The 20,000-nt window shown below is 44.8% G+C and overlaps 1 protein-coding gene across 2 annotated transcripts in view; it reads left to right on the forward strand.

Annotated features, from left to right (window-relative positions):
- Positions 1-20,000, forward strand: part of MAP2K5 (mitogen-activated protein kinase kinase 5) — a 182,549-nt gene that overhangs the window by 117,809 nt on the left and 44,740 nt on the right. For both annotated transcript variants that reach the window (XM_019533862.1, XM_019533861.1), the window contains exon 17: positions 5,539-5,568. In XM_019533862.1, coding sequence (XP_019389407.1) covers positions 5,539-5,568 — 30 coding nt within the window. The remainder of the gene's footprint in view (positions 1-5,538; positions 5,569-20,000) is intronic.

The raw sequence follows: 20,000 nt of genomic DNA on the forward strand, positions 1-20,000 counted from the left end.
CATTGTGTTTTTGATGCTTCCCAGGGAAATAGCTTCTTCCACAATAATCCTGCTACCCTGAGGGTCAGATCCTTCAGCCCGCAGATAGGCACAGCTCCCATTGGTGTCCATAGTTGGACTGAGGAATGAAGAGCCTAGTGTCACGACTGAAGCCAGGAAGCATGTTGCCTGCATCGGGAAGGGAGACAGGATTTAGCCTTATGTGTATACCCGCTGCTTCCCTGCTGGCGTATCGTGATCATGAGATGCATGTTTATCTTCTTCAAAACACATAAAACTATGGCAGTGGTAAGTCTTAGGCCCTGAAAGCGAGCAAAGTTAGAGCTCCTTTCTCGTGGACTCTTTCCAGGGTGCCTTGAACAGAAGGGTTTCTCAGTTAGCACGGACATGGTGCTGAGTCCTTAATGTCACGGGCATTAAGCTTGCCACCGAGAGATGCTAGCAACTCTGAAGGTCATGTGAAAAAGTACTTTTCACGGTGACTTCTGCTGGAGGAGAAGGAAGACGGTGCTATACTCCTGAAAGCCAAGGGACTTCCCACACTGCACTACAGAGCCTCTGACGCTGTTGCACACCAACACAAGGGGCTTTGTGCCAGTGCTACCTACACTGCCCGCCAAACAGTAGTAGCTCTGCTGACAGAAGTGCTATTTGGTTGATCCTGTGTATCCACAGCAGGTCAGTGAGGGTCTTGATCTAGCCAACCTAAAATATGCTGGCAAAATCTTGCAGTGGAAGCTGGCACAGTGTAGATCTGAGGAAGCCAGGCAGCATTACTATGGCCTTGAGCAGGGGTGGGCAAAATACAGCCTGTGGGCCAATTCTGGCCCACTAAGGCATTTGTCTGGGCTGCAGCTGGTCCCTTGGCCCTGCCTGGGCAGCCTGGGCTGTGGCATGTGCAGCAGGTCCCGCAGCCCCGGGCGTACAGCGGGGCTGGGGCGGCGTGGCGGCCCAGGCACAGCAGGGCACATGTAATGGGGCTGCGGATTGGCAGGGAGTGGTGTCTGGGAGTGGGATGGACTGGCAGGACTGGGATCATGGGGTGGGATCTTTGGGCAGTGACAGCATGGGGCTGGAGCCAGGGCAGAGCTGTGATCCACTGCTCACACATCCCCGCGACAGGTGCCCTTTCCACGTGCAGGGAGCAGTTTGCGGCTCTGCCCCAGACCCTGGCTCTGCGCTGTTACCATCCCAAGATCCTAGCTGTGGCCCGGGGCTGGATCTGCATCCACCCAGACACAGCTCCCTGCCCACCTGAGGCCCCGTCTTGTCCACCTAGTCAAGTGCCCTTCCCACATGGATCCTGGCCAGCCTCCATGGAGACCCTGGGATTACAGGGTAGAGCCATGATCTGCTCCCTGCCTGCCCCTGCCCACATAAACGATGCCCATCAGGGGAGCAGATGGTCGATCATCCCTGTTCCTGCCCTGGCCCTGTGCTGTCACTACACCACAATCCCAGACCTGTCTGCCCATGCTGCTGCTGGCTGGGTCTTCCCACCCACCTGCAGCCTCATCCCATCCCATCTACTCGGCTGTGGGGGAGCAGACCTACTTAGGGAGTTTTGGTGAGCTCTTCGGAGGGGAGGAATGGGGTGCTGACGTGGCCCGCAACAGCTCACTAAAACTCCTTAAGTGGCCCTCGGACCCAAACAATTGCCCACCCCTGGTCTAGAGGGTGGTTGGGAATGCGTGAAGGTCACTGAGGTTGGAAGCAAGATGATGAAGCAAGGTTAAATAGTCCTGTGAGGTTGTGAGATGATGTCTTTTAGCTCATGGGCCAGCTCTCTATGTCCCAGTGCAGTATCTGTGTGGGACTAGCTTAGAAAGGGTGCAGTAGGAGAACCTGTGAAGCAAACAGGTAAAAAAGAGAGGAATAAATAGTAACCCCAGCCTTCTCCTTCTAGCTGCATGTGAGATGAGGAGGAGGAGATTTTTGCTGAGTGACCTCAGCTCTGTACCAGAAGCAAAAATGGTAGGTCTGTCACGCAAAGCATGCAAACTAAGATAGTCATGGAGGGCAGAGCATATGAGTGGTACATGGCAGTGCCAGGCAGAGATACACACACTTGCTCTGCATGCACGCTGGCCCCAAACCAAAAGCAATATAACCTTCTTGCAGGGCGCAGTTGTCTGGGCCATAAACTTTGGTGACAAGACCGTTACAGGGGAGCGTGTGTTCACAGCCATCCGGGGGATCTTTGTACAGCATTGCATAGTCCCAGGTGGATATATAAATAGAGATGTAAATATTGTTAAGAAAAATATCTGTTTAATCTCCTCTGACTATATCCGTTAAACGGTTAACTAATCATGCATATGTAGTTTAATGACCTCTGGAAGGAGCGGCCCCAGCCCTGGCCCTGACCCCTTATGTTTTCACCATGTGCGTGGCACTGCACAGGATCCAGGCCACTGGCAGGGAACTTTTTGGGGGGGGCGGATGGTGGGTGCAGCTGAGCCATGAAGAGGCACTGCCCAGCTGTAGAGCCGGGGCTTCTCCTCACCCCCATGGGCAAGGACTGGCACTGAAGCTGGAGTTGCAGACCGCTCTTGTGCCCAGATCCTGCCGCCTCTGGGAAGGGGGAGAGGCTGGGCACCCCCACAGGAGTGAGGCAGCCATCCTGCCACAGCAGCGAGATTCCCGGCCCCAAAATGGATCTGCCCACCCCCGCATTGGCAGGGCCCGGACAGGGCTGTAGGCTCCCTGTGCTTCCTGCAGCACTTGTGCCACTGTGGCCTGGACCTGGAAGTCTCCTCTGCATTGCTGCCCAGGCCCTCCCCAGCTCACCGTGGGAGAAGAGGGGGTCTGGTCCCACTGGGGCATGCTGCATCTTTCCTCGTCCCGCCCATAGTGATGGGGTTGCACAGGCCTGGCCCAGCCCTAATGTGGGGCTGAGCTTGCAACTGGCTCGGCTCAAGGAGGTGCCCCAGCAGCTGACCAGGTGGCACTGGGTCTGATGGGTCGCGGCCAGCCCCTTGTGCAGTGAGTGCGGCCCCAGGGCGTTCCCGAGGGGCAGTGATGCAGTAGGGATCCCAGGGGCAGCATTAGCGCTGCAGCAGTGGCCTCCCAGACTGGAGATGCTGCGCTGCTGCTCCTCGGGAACACCCTGGGGCTGCACTCGCCACCAAGGGGCCAACAGCAACCCCTCAGACCCGGCACCGCCTGCTCCAGCTGCTGCAGCGCTCAGCCCTGGCACCGTGGGTGGGAGGGGGAAAGATGCAGCACGCACAGCAGATGCTGGCCTGCTGGGACCAGACCCCCCACTTCGCCCACGGTGAGCTGGGAAGGGCCCAGCTCAGCAGTGCAGAGGAGTCTTCTAGGTCCAGGCTGCAGCAGCACAAGTGTGGTGGGAGGCACAGGGAGCCCATCACCCTACTGGGACCCCACTGTTGTGGGGGGACTAGGCAGACCTACTGTGGGGCCAGGAGTCTCACTACTACAGTGGGAAGAACCTGGCCATGCCTGTGGGGGCGGGGCGGGGAGGGGGACAGCACTTTCCTCTCTCCCTCCCCGTGGCAGCAGGATCTGGGCACCATAGACCCAGCCCCTGCCTGTGGGGGGCAAAAGGAAGTTGTGGCTCCGTGGATGGGCAATGTCTCCTAGTGGCTTGGCCATACCTGCCGCCCCCGCACCCACAACTCCCCACTAGTGGCCTGGAGCCCACGCAATACCAGGTGCATAGTGACAATATGAGGGGCTGGGGCTGTTTCTGCCAGGGGTCACTAAATAGTAAATGGTAAATGGTTTAAATATAAGTTGTCGTTTAACCGTTTACATCCCTAATTGGAAGTGAGCTAAAAGAGGTCTTACACTTGCTTAGACTTCCTCAGTGTGGACAAGGTTGAGGTTTACATTGCTCACCACGACTCTGATGTGAAGTTAGTCTTGGATTAGTGTGGATACGAGCAGGTGGGCTGTGGGGTAGAAATGAGTTTTAGGTGTGATTTGGGCCAGGAGGGTTAACTTTTGGAACTCATTGCCACAAGATTGCGGAGTCTGGATAGTTCAGCCCAGTTTAAAAGGGGATTGGCCAGCTTCTAAGAGAAATGTCCATCCATTGATCTTGAACAGGGTAAATAGGGGTGCCACCTCTGAATTGCAATGGTCCTAAACCAGTCAAGGTTGGAAGCTGCAGTGGAAGAGGAATGGGAAATTCTGGATATGATCTGCTCTCCTCCCCTTCGGCACCTACTCTGCCACAGTCTGAGACAAGATACAGTCCAAGATGGACCTACAGTCTGATCCAATGAGTGGCATTTGTTGTGGTCTGATGAGAAGTTGAAGGATAAAATTAGTAGGAAGAACTTTCTCACCTCAGTGGAAGTGCTTCATTTTCATTTCCTTGTGACATTTAATCAAGTCTTTTGCATCCGTTTTTGTTGCATTGCTTTCTTTTGGTATATTTTAAGTGGCAGTTTCTTTAAAAGAATCTGACTAAAAGCCTAGAATGACAGCAATAACCTGCAGGTCAATGGCATGATATAGCACAGGTTTTTTCTGAGGCATTCCTGTCTCGTCATATCATTGCTACTCAGGACCTTTAACCGACACCATGTCGATATGATGGCCCATAATGACTCCATCTTAGTCATTATATCAAGATCCACTTGTATGGTACATAAGAATGACAAGGGTTAGTTTCCAGAGGGATGCATGGAGATTAAGAGATGCAGCTTCTATAACTGACGTGCATATTCAATAAATACACATATGCAAAGTTATTGTGTGCATCTAGTTGGCCTCTTGGAACTTGTCATCTTTGCGTGTCCATAGAAATTCTTTACGGATCAAACCAGCCACAGTTATAATGACGTCTCTGTTCTTGGGTTGCCTCCTCGTGTATGCAACAGGCTACTTGACAAAAAGGTGACGTCTTTTGCAAGTGCCCCAAAACGTTGCCTTTCCATAAGTGATCCTACTGTTTCCGTAGTGCCTTTTTCAAATCAAAGAAGTCATATCTAATCTAGTTTCTACATCATCAAAAATATAATATCTTTAAAAATGCATTGTGTGCTGTCATGGATTCTCACTTCTTGGCCAAGACTGTCAGCAAGGTAGAGGTTGACCTCTGGTATGACCCAGGTGTTACGCGGAGCCTGGCGTGTGCTAAGACAGGACTTGGGGAGTTTAGTGACTGCTGTCTGGGTACCCACGTGTTGGCAAGATAATCAGTAAAGCTCAGTGTCATTTCCCTTACAGTTGAGACTCAGTGGTTTAATTTAAGGAGCTCTCAAGACGCAACACAACGTTAGCAGGTGGCGCACGCTTTTTGTCGAGCAAGACGGAAAAATGTTCAGACTTTATCACAAGACGTTAATTTGGTGCATAAACAAAGAGGAATCATTATGAACCACTCCATTCTAAATACAGCTCGTACAACGTGTCAGGATTACTTTCGCTCACAGTTTGGGGGGGGTGGGGGGAGGGGAGTTTGTGGGTTATACAATAGTGAGAGTTGAGTACTTTTCTCTCTTTAAGAAAATACGCCCTCCATGCAAATCTATATAACTAGACAAATATTATTTTCTTTCCCAGCTTGCTCTTGGGAGGTTTCCATATCCTCAGGTAAGATTGTTCATTACTGCCGTTTGCCACTGTGACATTCATTCCTATGTATGAAGGTGCAGAGAGTGATTGTGAACATTTGAGCCACATACAAATAAATCTGTCCTGTTAAATTGAAAAGTGGTATCTTAAAGGAGTCATTTAGAAGTCTCTATTGATTTTTCTTTATTTTTTTTTTCATATTCTAGAGGTTTTTTCCCCTCTTAAGAAGATGGAGATGATGATGATGATATTTTTTGTGTGTGAGATTAAAGCATTTAAATACTCCGATATTACCGGTGGTACCCTTATAGCAAGAGGGAGGCTAGCTCTTCCATTTTTTAATTCAGTTTGAATATAGTCAGAATGGTTTAAGACCCTCAGGAATGAAACATATGGTGCGGATGAAATGTTTTGGATTTTTTCTAATGTTATCTCTTGGCAGGATCTAATAACATGCCTATTTATTTATTTTTCCGAAAATACGGCGACATTTTTCAAACTCAGCACTGGTCTAACTACTTATTGGTGAGGTTTTCCATCGGGTTCATTGAGTTAGGCTCAGGGTGAGCATTGTTGAACAATCCTGCTCTCTCTTGTGGTGTTTAACTTTTGTCTTCTAGATACTTAACCCTAAAAATCACGAGGCCCCTGTAACAATGGCCTGTTCAGAAACAGTTCTGGGAGCCACTTTAAAGCATTATTGCAAGATGGATGTCAGACTCCGAAGTGAAAATCTGTCTTGTCATTCTTAAAATTATTCCTCTGGAGAAAAAAAAAATAATAATAAGTGGAGTGTCCAGGGGGTAAAATGAATGATTTGAATGTGTGGTTTTTTATGTTTTCATATGTTTTATGAACACTGTTTTCCAAGCATCTTGGTCTGTACAGACCAGAGTGCCTGGAGGCATGTCTGATTTAAAGGTGGTGTTGGTCTGTGCTCTTTAAGCATCTATTAACTTGCTATTATTATGCAAATAACTGTTGTATTACACATACTAATTTATGCATGGTTAGATTATGCAGATGCCTCACAAACATGGTTATTGAATAATAGGCTGGGACTCATTCTCTCTTCCATTTTTATAAGCTGTTTTAAGCAAATTCTCCTGACACTTTTATGTACTTCTAAAAAAGATTCTGCATATGTAGAAATACACTAGTCGTTCACATCCTCTCTTTCTACGGATGAAAGTATTTCTTTCCTCCTATGGATAAAAAGTAGTTTTAATTGTTTAGCAGAACATACCTTGGAGGTTTTTATCCACATTTCAGAAGTAATCCTCTCCTTAGCGAAGAAATAAAAAAAGAGTTTATTGTGCAAGGGAATCCTCCATACACAGACATAGTTGAGAGTATCCCCGTGTCCAATTTTAGACATTGGCTTATAAGCGTAGATCAAAACTGATTTTAGGTGGTTGCAGTTTGAGACACCACATTCATCAAGGGTTGTAATGTTACTATGTCTGATGACGATCTACTGGCATTATAAAAAGCAGTGTTGGCATATTTTCATGAGGAGCAAAACATATGGAAAGCTATTTAAAATGCTTTTTTCCTCTCCTGATTAAATATCTTAGGGTTCACAAGAGAGTCTTGTAGGATGCAGCTTGTCATGCATGACTTGTCTTCTAAAAAGTCAAATAGCTGTGGGGGTCAGCTTTAAAATATAGCTCCTAAGCATTTTGGGCAACTACTTTTCATCAGGGTCTTTCATCTAAGTAGCATGTGTCAGACCTGTCTGTGTACTTTTACAGTTGATTGTATATCGGACCTAAAGATCCGTTCTGATCTGGCGAGCGGCTGCTACGGGTTATTTTAAAATGGTCCAAATTCATATTTACCTCCTACAATCATGTAGTTGCCTAAGCCCTCCTGCTCACATGGATGAAGTTAATCACATGGATCAGTGTTTACAGACTTTGTCCCGAAGCATCTTGGAGCCATTACTTCTCTATCAAAAATGGAAAACCAGAAATATGTATCCAGAGCCGTCCCTGTTCTCAACAGATTCGTGCCTTGACAGCCATGCCAGCTTCTCTTCTTTTACTCCTCTTTAAAAAATGTTATGGATAAATATTATGAGCACATAGAAACCAACTGCGGTCAAAGTTGTGGTAAAGGTTAACTTACCCCTGTATTTTTTTTTTTATACTGATATGCCAGTGATCAGAAAGGATGGATCTTCCTGGCTGCCAGTGGAAAGCTTTAATGACAATACTTAGCACTTTTCATTTTCAGAGTGTTTTATAAGCGCTCGCTTTACAAACATTCGCTTAATTGTCACATTAGCATTATTTAATCATATGTTTGCACAGAGGGCCCAATCCTGCCGACACCTGAGCTGCAAACACCACCTTGCGTGAACAGAAATGCTCTGGCGCATGAGTGTTTTGGGGATGCACTTTTCATGTGTTAGCAGGCTTTATAGCTCAGGAAAGTGTCAACTGAGACAAGAAAATATCAAATAGGTGATAAGTAGGACAGCTTCTGCCATTGCATACATTTTGTAAAAGCAAACTCTTGAAACCCCAGTAAATTTCTGAATTGCTTAATGTTTTTTTTTCCAGGCACATTATTGCAAATGTGCTGTTACTTGTTTGCTGTAATGTAAAATTCCTTTTGGAAGAAGTAGAGTATGACGCTCATAGGATTTTCTGTGGATATAAACATAAGCACTTACGGGTATATTCTTCCCCTGATGTGTTTGCATAACTCTATTAACACTAATGGGAATTGTGCACACAAAAACACATGCAGAGGAAAAACAGGCTCTTTAGAATCAAAATCCTTTCATATGTAAACATTTAAAAATGAAATCAAAATCCCCTCTCCCCAACCAGGAATACGTCTGCAGGCTGGTCCTTTTAGATAACTGAGGCAGGCATTGGGGGTAACTAAGTTTCACATTCCTTTGAAAAGTTTAACCAAAATGTAATGCGATGCAGAGGGCAACACCTGTATCTACATTACTAAAAAAAAAATACCTAAAAGGCCTTGGAACATCACAGCATTTTCACTTGATTGTTTCATTAAATTTGAAATTGAAACTCTGAAGATGTGCGGTGTCTGACCAAACTGAGAGATGGACAGTTAATCATGTCGATCCAAATTCAGTAGATTAAATAAAAACATGGGAGAGGGCAATGGCTTGTTTAATGATAATGCAATTTAGGAGAAATGAAAAGACATGCCCGCTAAATATTCTCGGCTTGTATTCAAACTTTATGGCAATGCAGCGTGCTAAAAGGATGATACGTCCATTAGGGAAAACGTTCTGAAGAAACAGGCAGCCCCCAGTAGCGAGGGATTTAATAAACGACGGGAAAGTGCAGATTTGAGCAACTGTATTTAAAGCACTTTTTGTATAGATGGAAATGGGCTTCTTCCTTTGGCTTCAATTCCATACCGTAGTTAATAAATTACATCAAAATGACCTGAAGTTTTAAAAAAAAAAGTCACCCTTCCTCCTCCTCCCTCCCTTCTCCACCTCTCCCCCCCCCCACAAATCTGAGCAAATAGTGCCCCTGGTATTGTAAAGCTTTGAATGTTTTCACACCCCATTAATTTATTACTTCTCTTTCCTCATCTTTAAATTTCATTTTTTTTTCAAAAAATTCAGACTCCCCGCTGCTGCAGCGATTTTCATCTTGTTGTTAATTTTCCCTGCTCCATATGGAGCTCCAGACATTTCACCTGGAGGCTGTACTAGATTTTGCTGTAGTGATCGCACTTCCGGAGGCCAAAACTGTCATTTAAGGTTCCTGGTGCATCTGTCTGCGCCAGGCTTTTCACTGGCATGGGAGAGTGTGAATAACAAATTGGATGCACCTGAGATTCAGATGATTAGTGTGTTTTGTGAATCTCCGCGACTTGTAAGCAGACAGCTCTGGGGGTGGGGAGGGCTAAACAGCTACTGTGGGTGAATCTGTGCTCACACCTTACATTTGGGCTTTGCAGGGAAAGTGCAAACCTCCACGCCGCCTGAATGCAGAGAGAGAGTAACAAATATTTCATCCTGCCTTGTCATTGATTAGAAAAGAGCCTTTAATTTCATTTCACCCCATGTTGTGATTAATTTGCATTCTTTGTCAGAAGTTAATGGAGTTTTTTATGGTTCACTCTGAAATCCTTGAAGACATCAGAGTTGATCTGATGTTTATACAACCGCCAGCGGAATTTTTTCATTTGATTGATGGCGAGCTTGATGTTATTCCAAACGGCTTTTTAAGCTGTTTTTAAGAATTATTTGAATAAAATGCAAGCAAGATATTGTTATAACGATCAAGATTATCTGTTAAAAATCTGTTTCAGATAAAGAACATGATAAGTAGAAAAAAAAAGATCAAAAAGACCAGAGAAATGGTGAATAGAGATGACGTTTGTTAAAAAAAAACAAAACAAAACCAACCCCCCCCCCAAAAAAAAACCCCCATAAGCTACATATTTAAATAAGCTATTCAAAAATGGAGTGAAAGTAAGAAAGATCTTATTTAAGTTGCTGGTTGTGTTGTGATTGTATGGGGTCTTTTTTGTTTGCTGCTTTTTGGTATAAAGAGAATTCTGTGGCAAGAGAGAGTCTAATAATTGCTGGAAAGTCAGGTAGGCGAATTAACGAAGAACTTGCTCTGAGTTGGATTATCCCCCTTTATTTTTCTGCCAGCCCTTTCCACCTTGATTTTTCCAGCAACGTGAGAATCAGAGCTCTCATATCCCTAACTCACAGAGACAAGACTGTCAGGCCTGTTAGCTGCACAAAATGATGACATATTACTTGTCTCCGTGAAGAGACCTTCTTAAATCCCAGTGCAAGGAAAACATAAGTGAATAATAGGAAATTTCAGAGCCCAAGAATGCATGCGCTACAGTCTTGCCATGGGTTCACTTTATAGGAAAGTGCAGAAGCCCAGAACATGGTGAGTGAATTAAATCCTCCTTTTGCTTACTCTTCAGGAAAGATTTGGGCTCTCACCATATTCCCACATAGGAAAGGCAGCAGGGAGCTGCTGCAGCGTAGGCTGCATGTTTTTGGGGTAGATCCTTTGCTGAAGTCCCTTTGAAAAGATTGCAGCTGTGCCGGCATGCAGGAGCTGAGGCTCTCACCCGGGGTCTGGAGGAATTGATTTTGCAAACGTGTTTTAATTTTGAATACCAAAAGATTTTGTTTGACAAGATTCGGTTTTTAGCCTGGCTTCAGCAGATTCTTCCCTCGTTGTGATTTCTGCTAGTGAGATTTAATTGTAGGTTAAAAAGCTACTTGTCCAAGCACTTCCATTTAAAACAGATTAATTTATTTGCTGTATCTTAGTTTGCTGAATAATTGTGTGGTTTTAAATGAAGTTGTGGCTTTCTGATCCCTATATTAGCATGGTCTGAGGTTCTTTTTGTTATATGTAATCCATACTATTGACCAAATTTGGTCTGGTTTCATTTAAATGTAAGCAGGTTGTCAAGGAAAAAATATTTAGTTTAACTTGGCACGTAAAGAAGATATTTTACTGTTGCTTTTTCAATTGACAAAAATGTCATTTAAGCATTCATTTATTTTGTAAGAATAAATTGAAGGTTGGTTACAGCATGTTTCCTAGTAAGAAAGAAATGTGTAGTATCTTCCACATACATCATTGTATTGAACCATTTAAAAGGCATTAAACACTGTTCAAATGTTAATGCTAAAATGGTAGGGTTTTTCCTGTTGAATTATTGTAAAATATCTTAAAGATCGTGGTCCCTCACGCATGGTATTTTCTGCATTTATAATATATTGCACAAATTATAGCAAGTGTTAGTAGGAATCCTCCATTCTTTTAAATTCTGAATTGATTTCTGCATGCAGGTTGCACTGAAGGTAGCGTTACCCAGTGTACCTGCAAGTGTTTTAGACGTGGAGTTTTTTGCTTGTTTGTTCGTTTTCGAACTTGAGTCACAAACCGTACTTCTCTTTTGAAGGTTCATTGGAAGTTTTGGATAGCTTTTAATTTTTTTTGCGGGTTTTTCCTTGTGTGAAAATGTAGGGATATCTGTCAGAAAGCACTTTGGAACAAATAGGAAGCTGCTACAGGTATAATAAACCACATCATTTATTTGCTTACAAGAAAGGAAGATCACATGAATCATATAAATATCTTTGCAATATCCAAATGTATGGAATAAGTAGATGTGATTTATAGGGGAAGATGAATGCCCTAATCTGCGGTATTTTTGCACATGTAATATAAAGTTGTGATCTTTAATTATAGCTCAATAATGGGATTCCTTTCTAACTCCAGTCGTTGCAGGCAGCCTAATAACGCCGTGGTGTCTGCTGCCTTTTTCATCTGGTGAATTTTGGGGAGTGAATTTTTAGTGGAGGATGCAGTGCCGGCGAAGGAGCGGGTTTCTTCGCATGTTAACAGCAGTCCTCCAACTTTGTTGGCTTTTCTCAAAGCTCATCTGTAGCGTCCCTGAAATCCGCTTTAAATCTCGCACTGCAATGGGACTACTGAAATGCTGGCAGGAAAGCAACCGCAGAGATGCGTGCAGGGTCAGGACCCCAGCTTACAGAGGCTGTCAGCAGCTTAGGCATCATTGTTCACATCTCGCAACGTTTGCCATTTGAATGAATAAGTTGCGGCGAGGTAACGTGACTTTTGTTGTTATGTGAGAGCAGGACCCTGCCCTTTCAGCACGGGGCTAACAGTTTGAAAACCCTTTTCGAGTACTTAATTGGAGCCAGGGTCCTTAAACGAAGGGACATTTGCCATCAGGTGTTCCTTATCAAGAACAATGGGAAAAAGAAAGGACGTCTTCAGCTCGATTTGGAGGCATTGTTAGAAGCGTGCGAGCATCCGCCGCCTGGACTCATACTGAAGGAAATGTACTTTCCACGGAGCCTTGATTCACTGCTACTATTCATTTAAGTGGATGGAGCAATTGGTGAAGCAATAAAGCCTGTTAGTTGCATAGCCAAGTTGCATAACCAAGTATTTGAAGGAAAAGTCAAATATTGTTGAATCCAGTGCTGACTGCCTTCTGGTCAAAAGCATCTGGGGTTTACAGACGCAAACAGCTTTCTCCATCAGCCCTCTTATTTGGGGCCAGAACTGAGTCTGAGCTCATTAGATTAAATCTGGGGACAAAACGATAGGGTTGGAAATGCCCAGCAGGAAAGGGTGCGATTCTGGAGCACCCCTTTGCTCACGTAACATCCTCGGCTCTCGAGGACGGAGCTGCGATCACTCGTGGCAGCACCGGGACGCCGAGCCCCGCTGCTCAGTGTCAGATTACTTGTCGCATTCACGTGCCGGCCGGCCGGCACGTGGGAAGCAGTACGGGACCTGTCTGTGCCTGATGGGGAGTCACAGCCCTGCAGAGCCGCTGTGCCGTTCCCACGCAGCCTGGAGATGCACGTAGCGGGGCAGTATGTTGTCATTTGCACGACGCGCTCGTGGGAAACTCGTCCTTCAGGACTTTATTTGTAATGACTTGCAAGAGCAGAGGGCTGTGTCCGCTGGACCAGAGGCCAGAATATTTGTGAATGGTTTTGCTGCGGTGAGGCGGGCTTGCTGTCTGCGGCCCCCGTCGTTCCAGCGTTTCTATGGGATCATTTGTTTACGTCGTTAGGGAGGACAGCTACGGCTGTGGTAGTAAAATAAGTAGCATGGAGCACAGTGCTCAGTACGTGGGCAAAAAAACCCAACCCCTTCGCAGCTCAAAGCCTTTTCCTTAATTAGAAAAAAATCTGGTTCATTTGAGCCAATCTCAGGTTTAAGAATACATTTTATCAAGCTGGCATACTTGGAGACTCCTCAGCCGTGCTGCTTTCGGGGTTACTCCCTTTCCAGGGTCCCCAGGATGATATTGAATATTTAAAAGCTGGGAGAGACGTAACATCGACTGACAAAAGTGTTGGATCCCATTCATACGTGCCATAACTGATTGAGCAGATCGTTAGGAAGAGTTCGGGGGGGGTTGGGGTGGGATACAGTAAGGGATGAGAACACAGCCATTTTTAAAACTAATTTGCCCATTCCTGTTGTTTATGTTAAAGCAAATGGGTTGATCAGTTCCTATTTTTTCCCCCCAGAGGATATGTCACCCCCTGGTTCTCAGGCAGTATGTTTAGGGTTAGGTTAAGAGACCTATAGGAGGAAGGAAAGGTCTAAACAAAAACTTTTCTTCGGTTTCAACTTTTTATTTAAATTCCTCTGACATTTGAAATAGAGAACTTAAGCCCTCCAGGTTTTTCAGCATCCCCAGTGTAAATTCCGTCCTTTGGAATTACTTCAGCATCGTGAGGAACAATTTATTCTGAGGAGCAAGTATACCAAGTGAGGGCCCTACCCATCTGGAGTCCTTGAGAGAGCCATCCTCTCTGTGGCGGTGCGGTCTTCTGTTTGTCCCATTTAACAAACAAAGGCAATTATTTATAATAATAGAATGGTTATTGCTGATATCACCATTATTATATTTTAGTCAGGAGGTTGGAGGTCTGAGAGTGGGGTCTCTTTTTCCCTGAGGTTTGGTGGGAACTGAGGGATGCCGGATCTGGTTGCAGAGTGACCCCAGGTGCCATCGGCCTCTTCCTTCCGTGGGACTGCCTCATAGGCCCACTGTGCCTGGTGACCCCTCCCGTGTCCAGGGTGGGGATCTTGAAGCAGCACACGCCTGACCCAATGGGAAACAATGTCCCTTGTCCCAGGAGCTGGGAGAGAAAGTAAATTCTTCTTGGTGCTGCACCTTATGGGGAGGTCACTAGTGCCCCTGATAGTGCTTCATTCACCTATGGTCCCTTCCTGCTGCTTGGCATAGCATAACGGTGCTCAGTCTCTGGCCTTCAGGCTGGATACAGCCTGTGGAGCCACGTCATGTGGCCAGTGGGTCTCCCCATGTGTCTGGAAGTCTGGCGGCAGGATCCCAGCTGGTGGCAGTGGCAGTTGTCCATCGCTGCTTTTCCCTGGCTGCCAAACTTCCAAACCCATGGGAGCCCTGCAGGCCACGTGATGTGGTCCTGGCACACAGGGTCACTCTACAACCAGAGCTGGCATGCAGGGCCTGGCTGATGCACCAGTTCGCATTTGCAGGCTATGTGCCAGCCCTACTCTGGATCAGGCCTGCTGACTGACCCCACACCGTTCATCCAACCTAAAGGGTTGAATAGGCTGACCAACAGCCTGGCAGGTGGCTAGAAGTGGAGAGGAGGAATGGGATTTTCTCTTCTCTCATTGCTTACCTGAGGATAGGCACTGTCCTGTTTGGCCTGTCTAAAGTAGTGAAGATGAGGAAGTTGCCAGGAAACACCTTGGCTGAAGGACCTAGAGAGAAGGGCCACCATAGCCATGAGACACTGTTGGCCAAGAAAGTGTATGGGATGATAGAGGAGGCGTTCTGAAATACCTGTCTATGTTCTTCTCTTATCACTGGCTGAGTAGCATTTGTATTTACTTACTGGGTGCATCTACATGTTCATTTATGTGCCTTAGATGCTGCCCATTTAGTTTAGTCCTTACTTAATAAAGTACTAACAAACTGCACAGTCATGAGAGTTACTCCGTAGCAGTGCCAGCACATGGTTATCTTGTGACACTGTGTTTAATAACACTGCGCAGTAGCCTATTAGCACGGTTTTTAACCACCACAGTACTGCTCAGTGTTGTTAAACTAATGCGCAGTAAGTGTCTCATGTAGGCATACCCGCTGGCACTGATGTTAAGCAACAAGCAGCTAGAAGGCAAATTCACTCCTGTATTTCCTGTGCTGTACGTATTGCACATTTACACCAGAGGTGCAACCTGTGTATAGGGGGGAGGGCATTCGACCCTAAAACAGTGTCTAAGCATTAGCATGGAGGAGCTGTTTTGCTAAGCCTTCCACCTTTCACATGAGAGGGAAAATGGTGACTCCTCACTTGTGACCATTGACGATCCACCAGTTTCTTTTCACAAGAGTAAGTGTGTTAATGCTAATGTTGGGAATTCCAGCATAGGGAAGGTGGGAGGCTATGAGCCCCCTGAATCCATGTGCAGTTTCAACATTATGCTCTGCCACCTGCCCCCCCACATCCAGTTTAAGGTCGCTCTCTGGACAGTGCTGCTATTCTTTGGTAAAGAGATCCCACTCAGAGGTGGTGGCAGGCTACTGGTGAATTAAATAATCCTGGCATGTAGTTAAGGTGCGACTTTGGTGGCAGTAGTCTGGAGAAACCAGCACTATATAGCTGTAAGAATATACCTAATAGGGGTACACCGATAGAGATTTTTGGGGTCCATACCGATAGCCAATTTTTAAGGAGGCATATCAGCCAATACCGATCCAATTTCTAATACCAGCCCAGCAGCGTGGAGAGCTGCATGCAGTTGATAAGTGATGTGGTGGAAGGGGATGGCGGAGGGGGGAAGGAGAAGAGGGAAGGGGGAAGGGGCATGGGGGTGCAGATCAGGGTCCCTGCGGTAAGGGAGGCCTGGGGCTGGGGCAAGCAGGGCCGGGCGGGGTGGGCATGGGATGGAGCCATGGCTCATCCAGGGAGCACAGGTTGGAGGGGACGGCACCTCGCACCTTTGCATACCCCTTATTTGGGAGCCACTGGTCCGGTGGCTCGTTTGGCGCTCACCTGCTAGTCTGGCCAACTGGAAACATGAGAAAAACTACATGCAACAAGACGTCCTGGCTTCAGTATGTCAGGGCAGAGAGAATCGGCGTACGTGTCCTCTCTCTGAGACCCAAGCAGAGGTGGCTCATGGCTTAGCTGCCTCCGGCCCCTAAAAGTTGTAAAGGGAGTAGTGACGCATTCCCTTATCATTTCTAGACTTCCAAAGCAAATCGGGTGTGCTGTTCAAACCCATCGCTGGAGAAACGAGGACTATGTGTGGTACCGCAGCCTGTGCCTTTAACATCATAGCGGCGTGATTTGTCCGCGTATCTCCTTTTCTATTTAGAAGGGAAAACCCACTGGATTGAAAAGCAGTATATACGTAAAGAGAAAATGTGGCACTTGGTTTGGGAAGATCTAACCTCAGTCACCCGCAGAGCTCCCGGGCAAAAGCCTCAGGGCCAGTCCTAGTTCCAGAGAGAAAAAAAGAGAAAATGAAGGCGATAGCCAGTGACTCCTCTGAGTTGCACAGGGTGGATTCATTTGAGTGCTTTTGATTGTACTTGTGAATATAATGTGAAAGGGACTGGCAGAGGTCTTCTCAGCCACTTCCCGTCAAAAGTATCTCCATGGAGACAGAAATGTAACCTGATGGTCTGTCAAAAGTTGCTTTTCATAACCAGAGGCATTGATTAAATAGTAGATGAGGCATGAGGCAAACTTTTGCATTTGTAACCAACCTAAAAAAATGACATATGGAGAAAGCCATTTGCAGAGGAGCTTATGCAACTACCAGTGACGCTTTTTTTTTTTTTTGTAGGCTAAGAAACATAGCATGCACAGGGCAGACTTATTTATTTGAGTTAAATAGAGTTGCGTTTCTGCCCCTTCCTCAGGTTAACTGTTACGTGTTATAAATGCTGCTTCCGGACAGTCAAACATCCCTTTAAAAGCATCCAAGATCTGACGAAAAGTCCCCAAAATCATACGCTTCCAGGTGGGGAGGAAATACTTGGATTATGTTAAGATCTGGAAGGTCTCGCAGCACTAACTGGGGACGCAGCTCTTGTATCTGCATTTAAATACCCCCCCCCCCAGCTTGTCGTTTAAAAATATTGCTGACAAAAGATTTGCATTCTGACATTTCTGAGAAGAGAACGATCAGGTAGTTAATGCGTCAAAGCTTATCATCATAAAATGATATATAATCTGCGCAGCTTGCTTTCCATCTACCCTTGGCAGGGTTTTCGAAGTGTCTGTTGCCACAATGCATACGTTCTTTCCATGTGAACGTCATCAGTCTTTCCAGAGAGGGTTGAGCAAAAATTGTAATCCGGTTTGTGGCCCCCAAAATCTTCAATTCATCTTTAAAATGGCCATTTGAATGAACTTGAATTTTTTTTGCTTATTCATTCTGAAGTTATTGGTAACATGCTAAACGCAGGTATTTGGCACGCTATTCTAAAAGCTGAACCACAGCTGCCGCATTGGACCTGTCGAAGTTAACCTGTTCCCTAAACTTTTGTCTCCCAGCAGTGCGTGAAAAACAAACAGAACAAGAACCAAAAAAATAAAAAGGAAAAAAGGAAACAAAAAGATAAAACATTTTATGTTGAGTACTTTTAAAACTGTTTTTAATGTGCTATAAAACTGGATGCTTCACTTTTTCATGAACTGTGTGCAAAAGTAGAGGCATTGACTGTAAAGTTGTCTTTGGTTAGGTTTGTTTTATAGTTGCAGAGACTGAGCAATAATGTGATCTTGGAAAAGGTAAACAACATAGTTTTAACAGTGAAAAATATGCCTAATATAAATACAGCCAAGTGCATTGCTGTTCAGAACTTGAAAAATATGACTGTAGCATTACATTTTCCAGTGGAGTTAACGGAGGAACACAGTGCTGTCTTACAAGCAATATATCTGAGACAGAGAAAATAGGTAATACATCTAACTCGGGAGTCTCTGTGGCATTCACATCGAGAAAAGCACAGTAGCTTTATTTAATTGAGAAAATGAATCAATTACAATGATGTTGCATCATCAAATGCTGGTGAAATAGCAGATATGTCATTACGTTGGGTAACAGTGTTAAAAAGTAATTGAGTGTCTTAAGCATTTTGAATCAATTCCAGGTACTGGCACAGCTACCTTAATGCAAAATTTATGAAGATGATCTCGAATAATATGTTGCTATCAAAATTGTGTAATAAAATCCAGTAAGGGGGGTGGGGTGTGCGCGCGTGCGTGTGTGTGTTTCTGTCTTGGAAATGGGGCCTGCTGCTCTATTGGATAGTTATAACATCATAAAGCGAATTCTGTAATGCTCTTATTTGTGTTTCCTTATTGCTTTGCAGAAACATTAAGAACTTTTATTAGAAATAATATTTTTAAGCCCTGCTCTGAAATCAGATCATTTCTGAATTTAAAAACATTCCCCAGTTTGCTCTTTTTCACGTTAGCTACATATTATCCCAGTGCACGCATGTATGACTCCCACTTTGCCCGTTTGATGGGAAACTAAACCTCCTATTCATTTGCAATAAAACATTTTATAAGGAAAATGAGAAGTAGCCTCATCTGATAAGCTGAATCAGCGTAATTCTGTCATTCAGCCTCTGATAGCCAAGTATGAAAGGATCCCTTTTTATGTTCACGAAATATGTTCCTCCTGTAAGCAGTAAGATTTCTCATGCCATGTATCATGTCAAATCATGATCGCGCTCATTAAAAATATGCAGGAATACTTCTGCCTATTTATATTTTCCATTTTTCTCTATGAAAATTAGAATTGGGTCTGGAAAGCTTGTGTATGTATTTGTTTGCTAAAGATTGTGTGCAATTATCACAGAGCGAAAGGCTGTGTGATACCTGCTACATTTGTGGCGTTTGTTTGCAACCTCCTCTCCTCTGTTATATTACATTTTACTACCTGTAAAGTATTACTAGAGGATCATGCCTCTGGCTGGCTGTTGGGGGAGAATTTCCAAAGCCGATGGCAGCGCTACAACATTCATCATCGTGGCACTGTACAACTGAGAATATTAAATGGGAAGGGGGACGCCAAGCAAACTGTGTTAGGCCAGAAGACAACATTTTCACTAAGTAGTGTGTTGTAAAGTAGAGAGCGGGGTGCCATTTGCTTTCCTGTTGTAAAAGGAGCTGTACGCTCTTTTTCACCTGTTTATAAAATACGTATCATTGAGTGTTATGACCCCCCCAGCCCAAGTACAAATACTTTTTCCTAACTTCATTCCAAGTTTTCAGAATTAGTTATCTGTACTCTCTTCAGGTGCTTGTTACAATCCATCTTTATGGTGATGACGTCTTGCCCAAGTTCTGTGATGCTGGGCTTTGCACTGCTGCAAAGTAGCAGATAATCCACCCATCAAAACGCCAGTTTGAGATCTAGGAAGGGCCGGATAGTGCTGGTTACAAGTCTTTTCTTTTGTTGTTGAAAAACAGTACAAAGTTATCCAAACTTTCCAGCCTTACAGATGGCATTGTTCTACTTGTAGGCAAAGTCGAACTGTGTTGGAATACATAAGAAACTTGGATAAAAGGGGAGTATTCACGCTTTTCCTGAGTCGCGGCAGATACTTCAAGCACATAATTAAAGTTTTCTTCACAAAAAAAGGGATTGTGAGCAGAGACTGGCAGTAATCCAAAATTCTAATTTCTGACTATGATTTAATTTCAATTTTAAATAAATCGGTTTTTAATTTAAAAAGAGTGAGCTTCATAACATTAGCAATGATTGCAACATTAAGCCCAGTGTTCACAATCTAGCAATATAAAACATTATTTATATCTGAATCGTAAACAGCCTTTTGAAATGGATTATGGTTTTTCTCCCTATTCTAATACAACCTGGAGGGTACTAAAAAGT

Source organism: Crocodylus porosus, unplaced genomic scaffold (genome assembly GCF_001723895.1).
Source record: "Crocodylus porosus isolate Cpor-Errol unplaced genomic scaffold, CroPor_comp1, whole genome shotgun sequence".
NCBI lineage: Eukaryota > Metazoa > Chordata > Crocodylia > Crocodylidae > Crocodylus > Crocodylus porosus.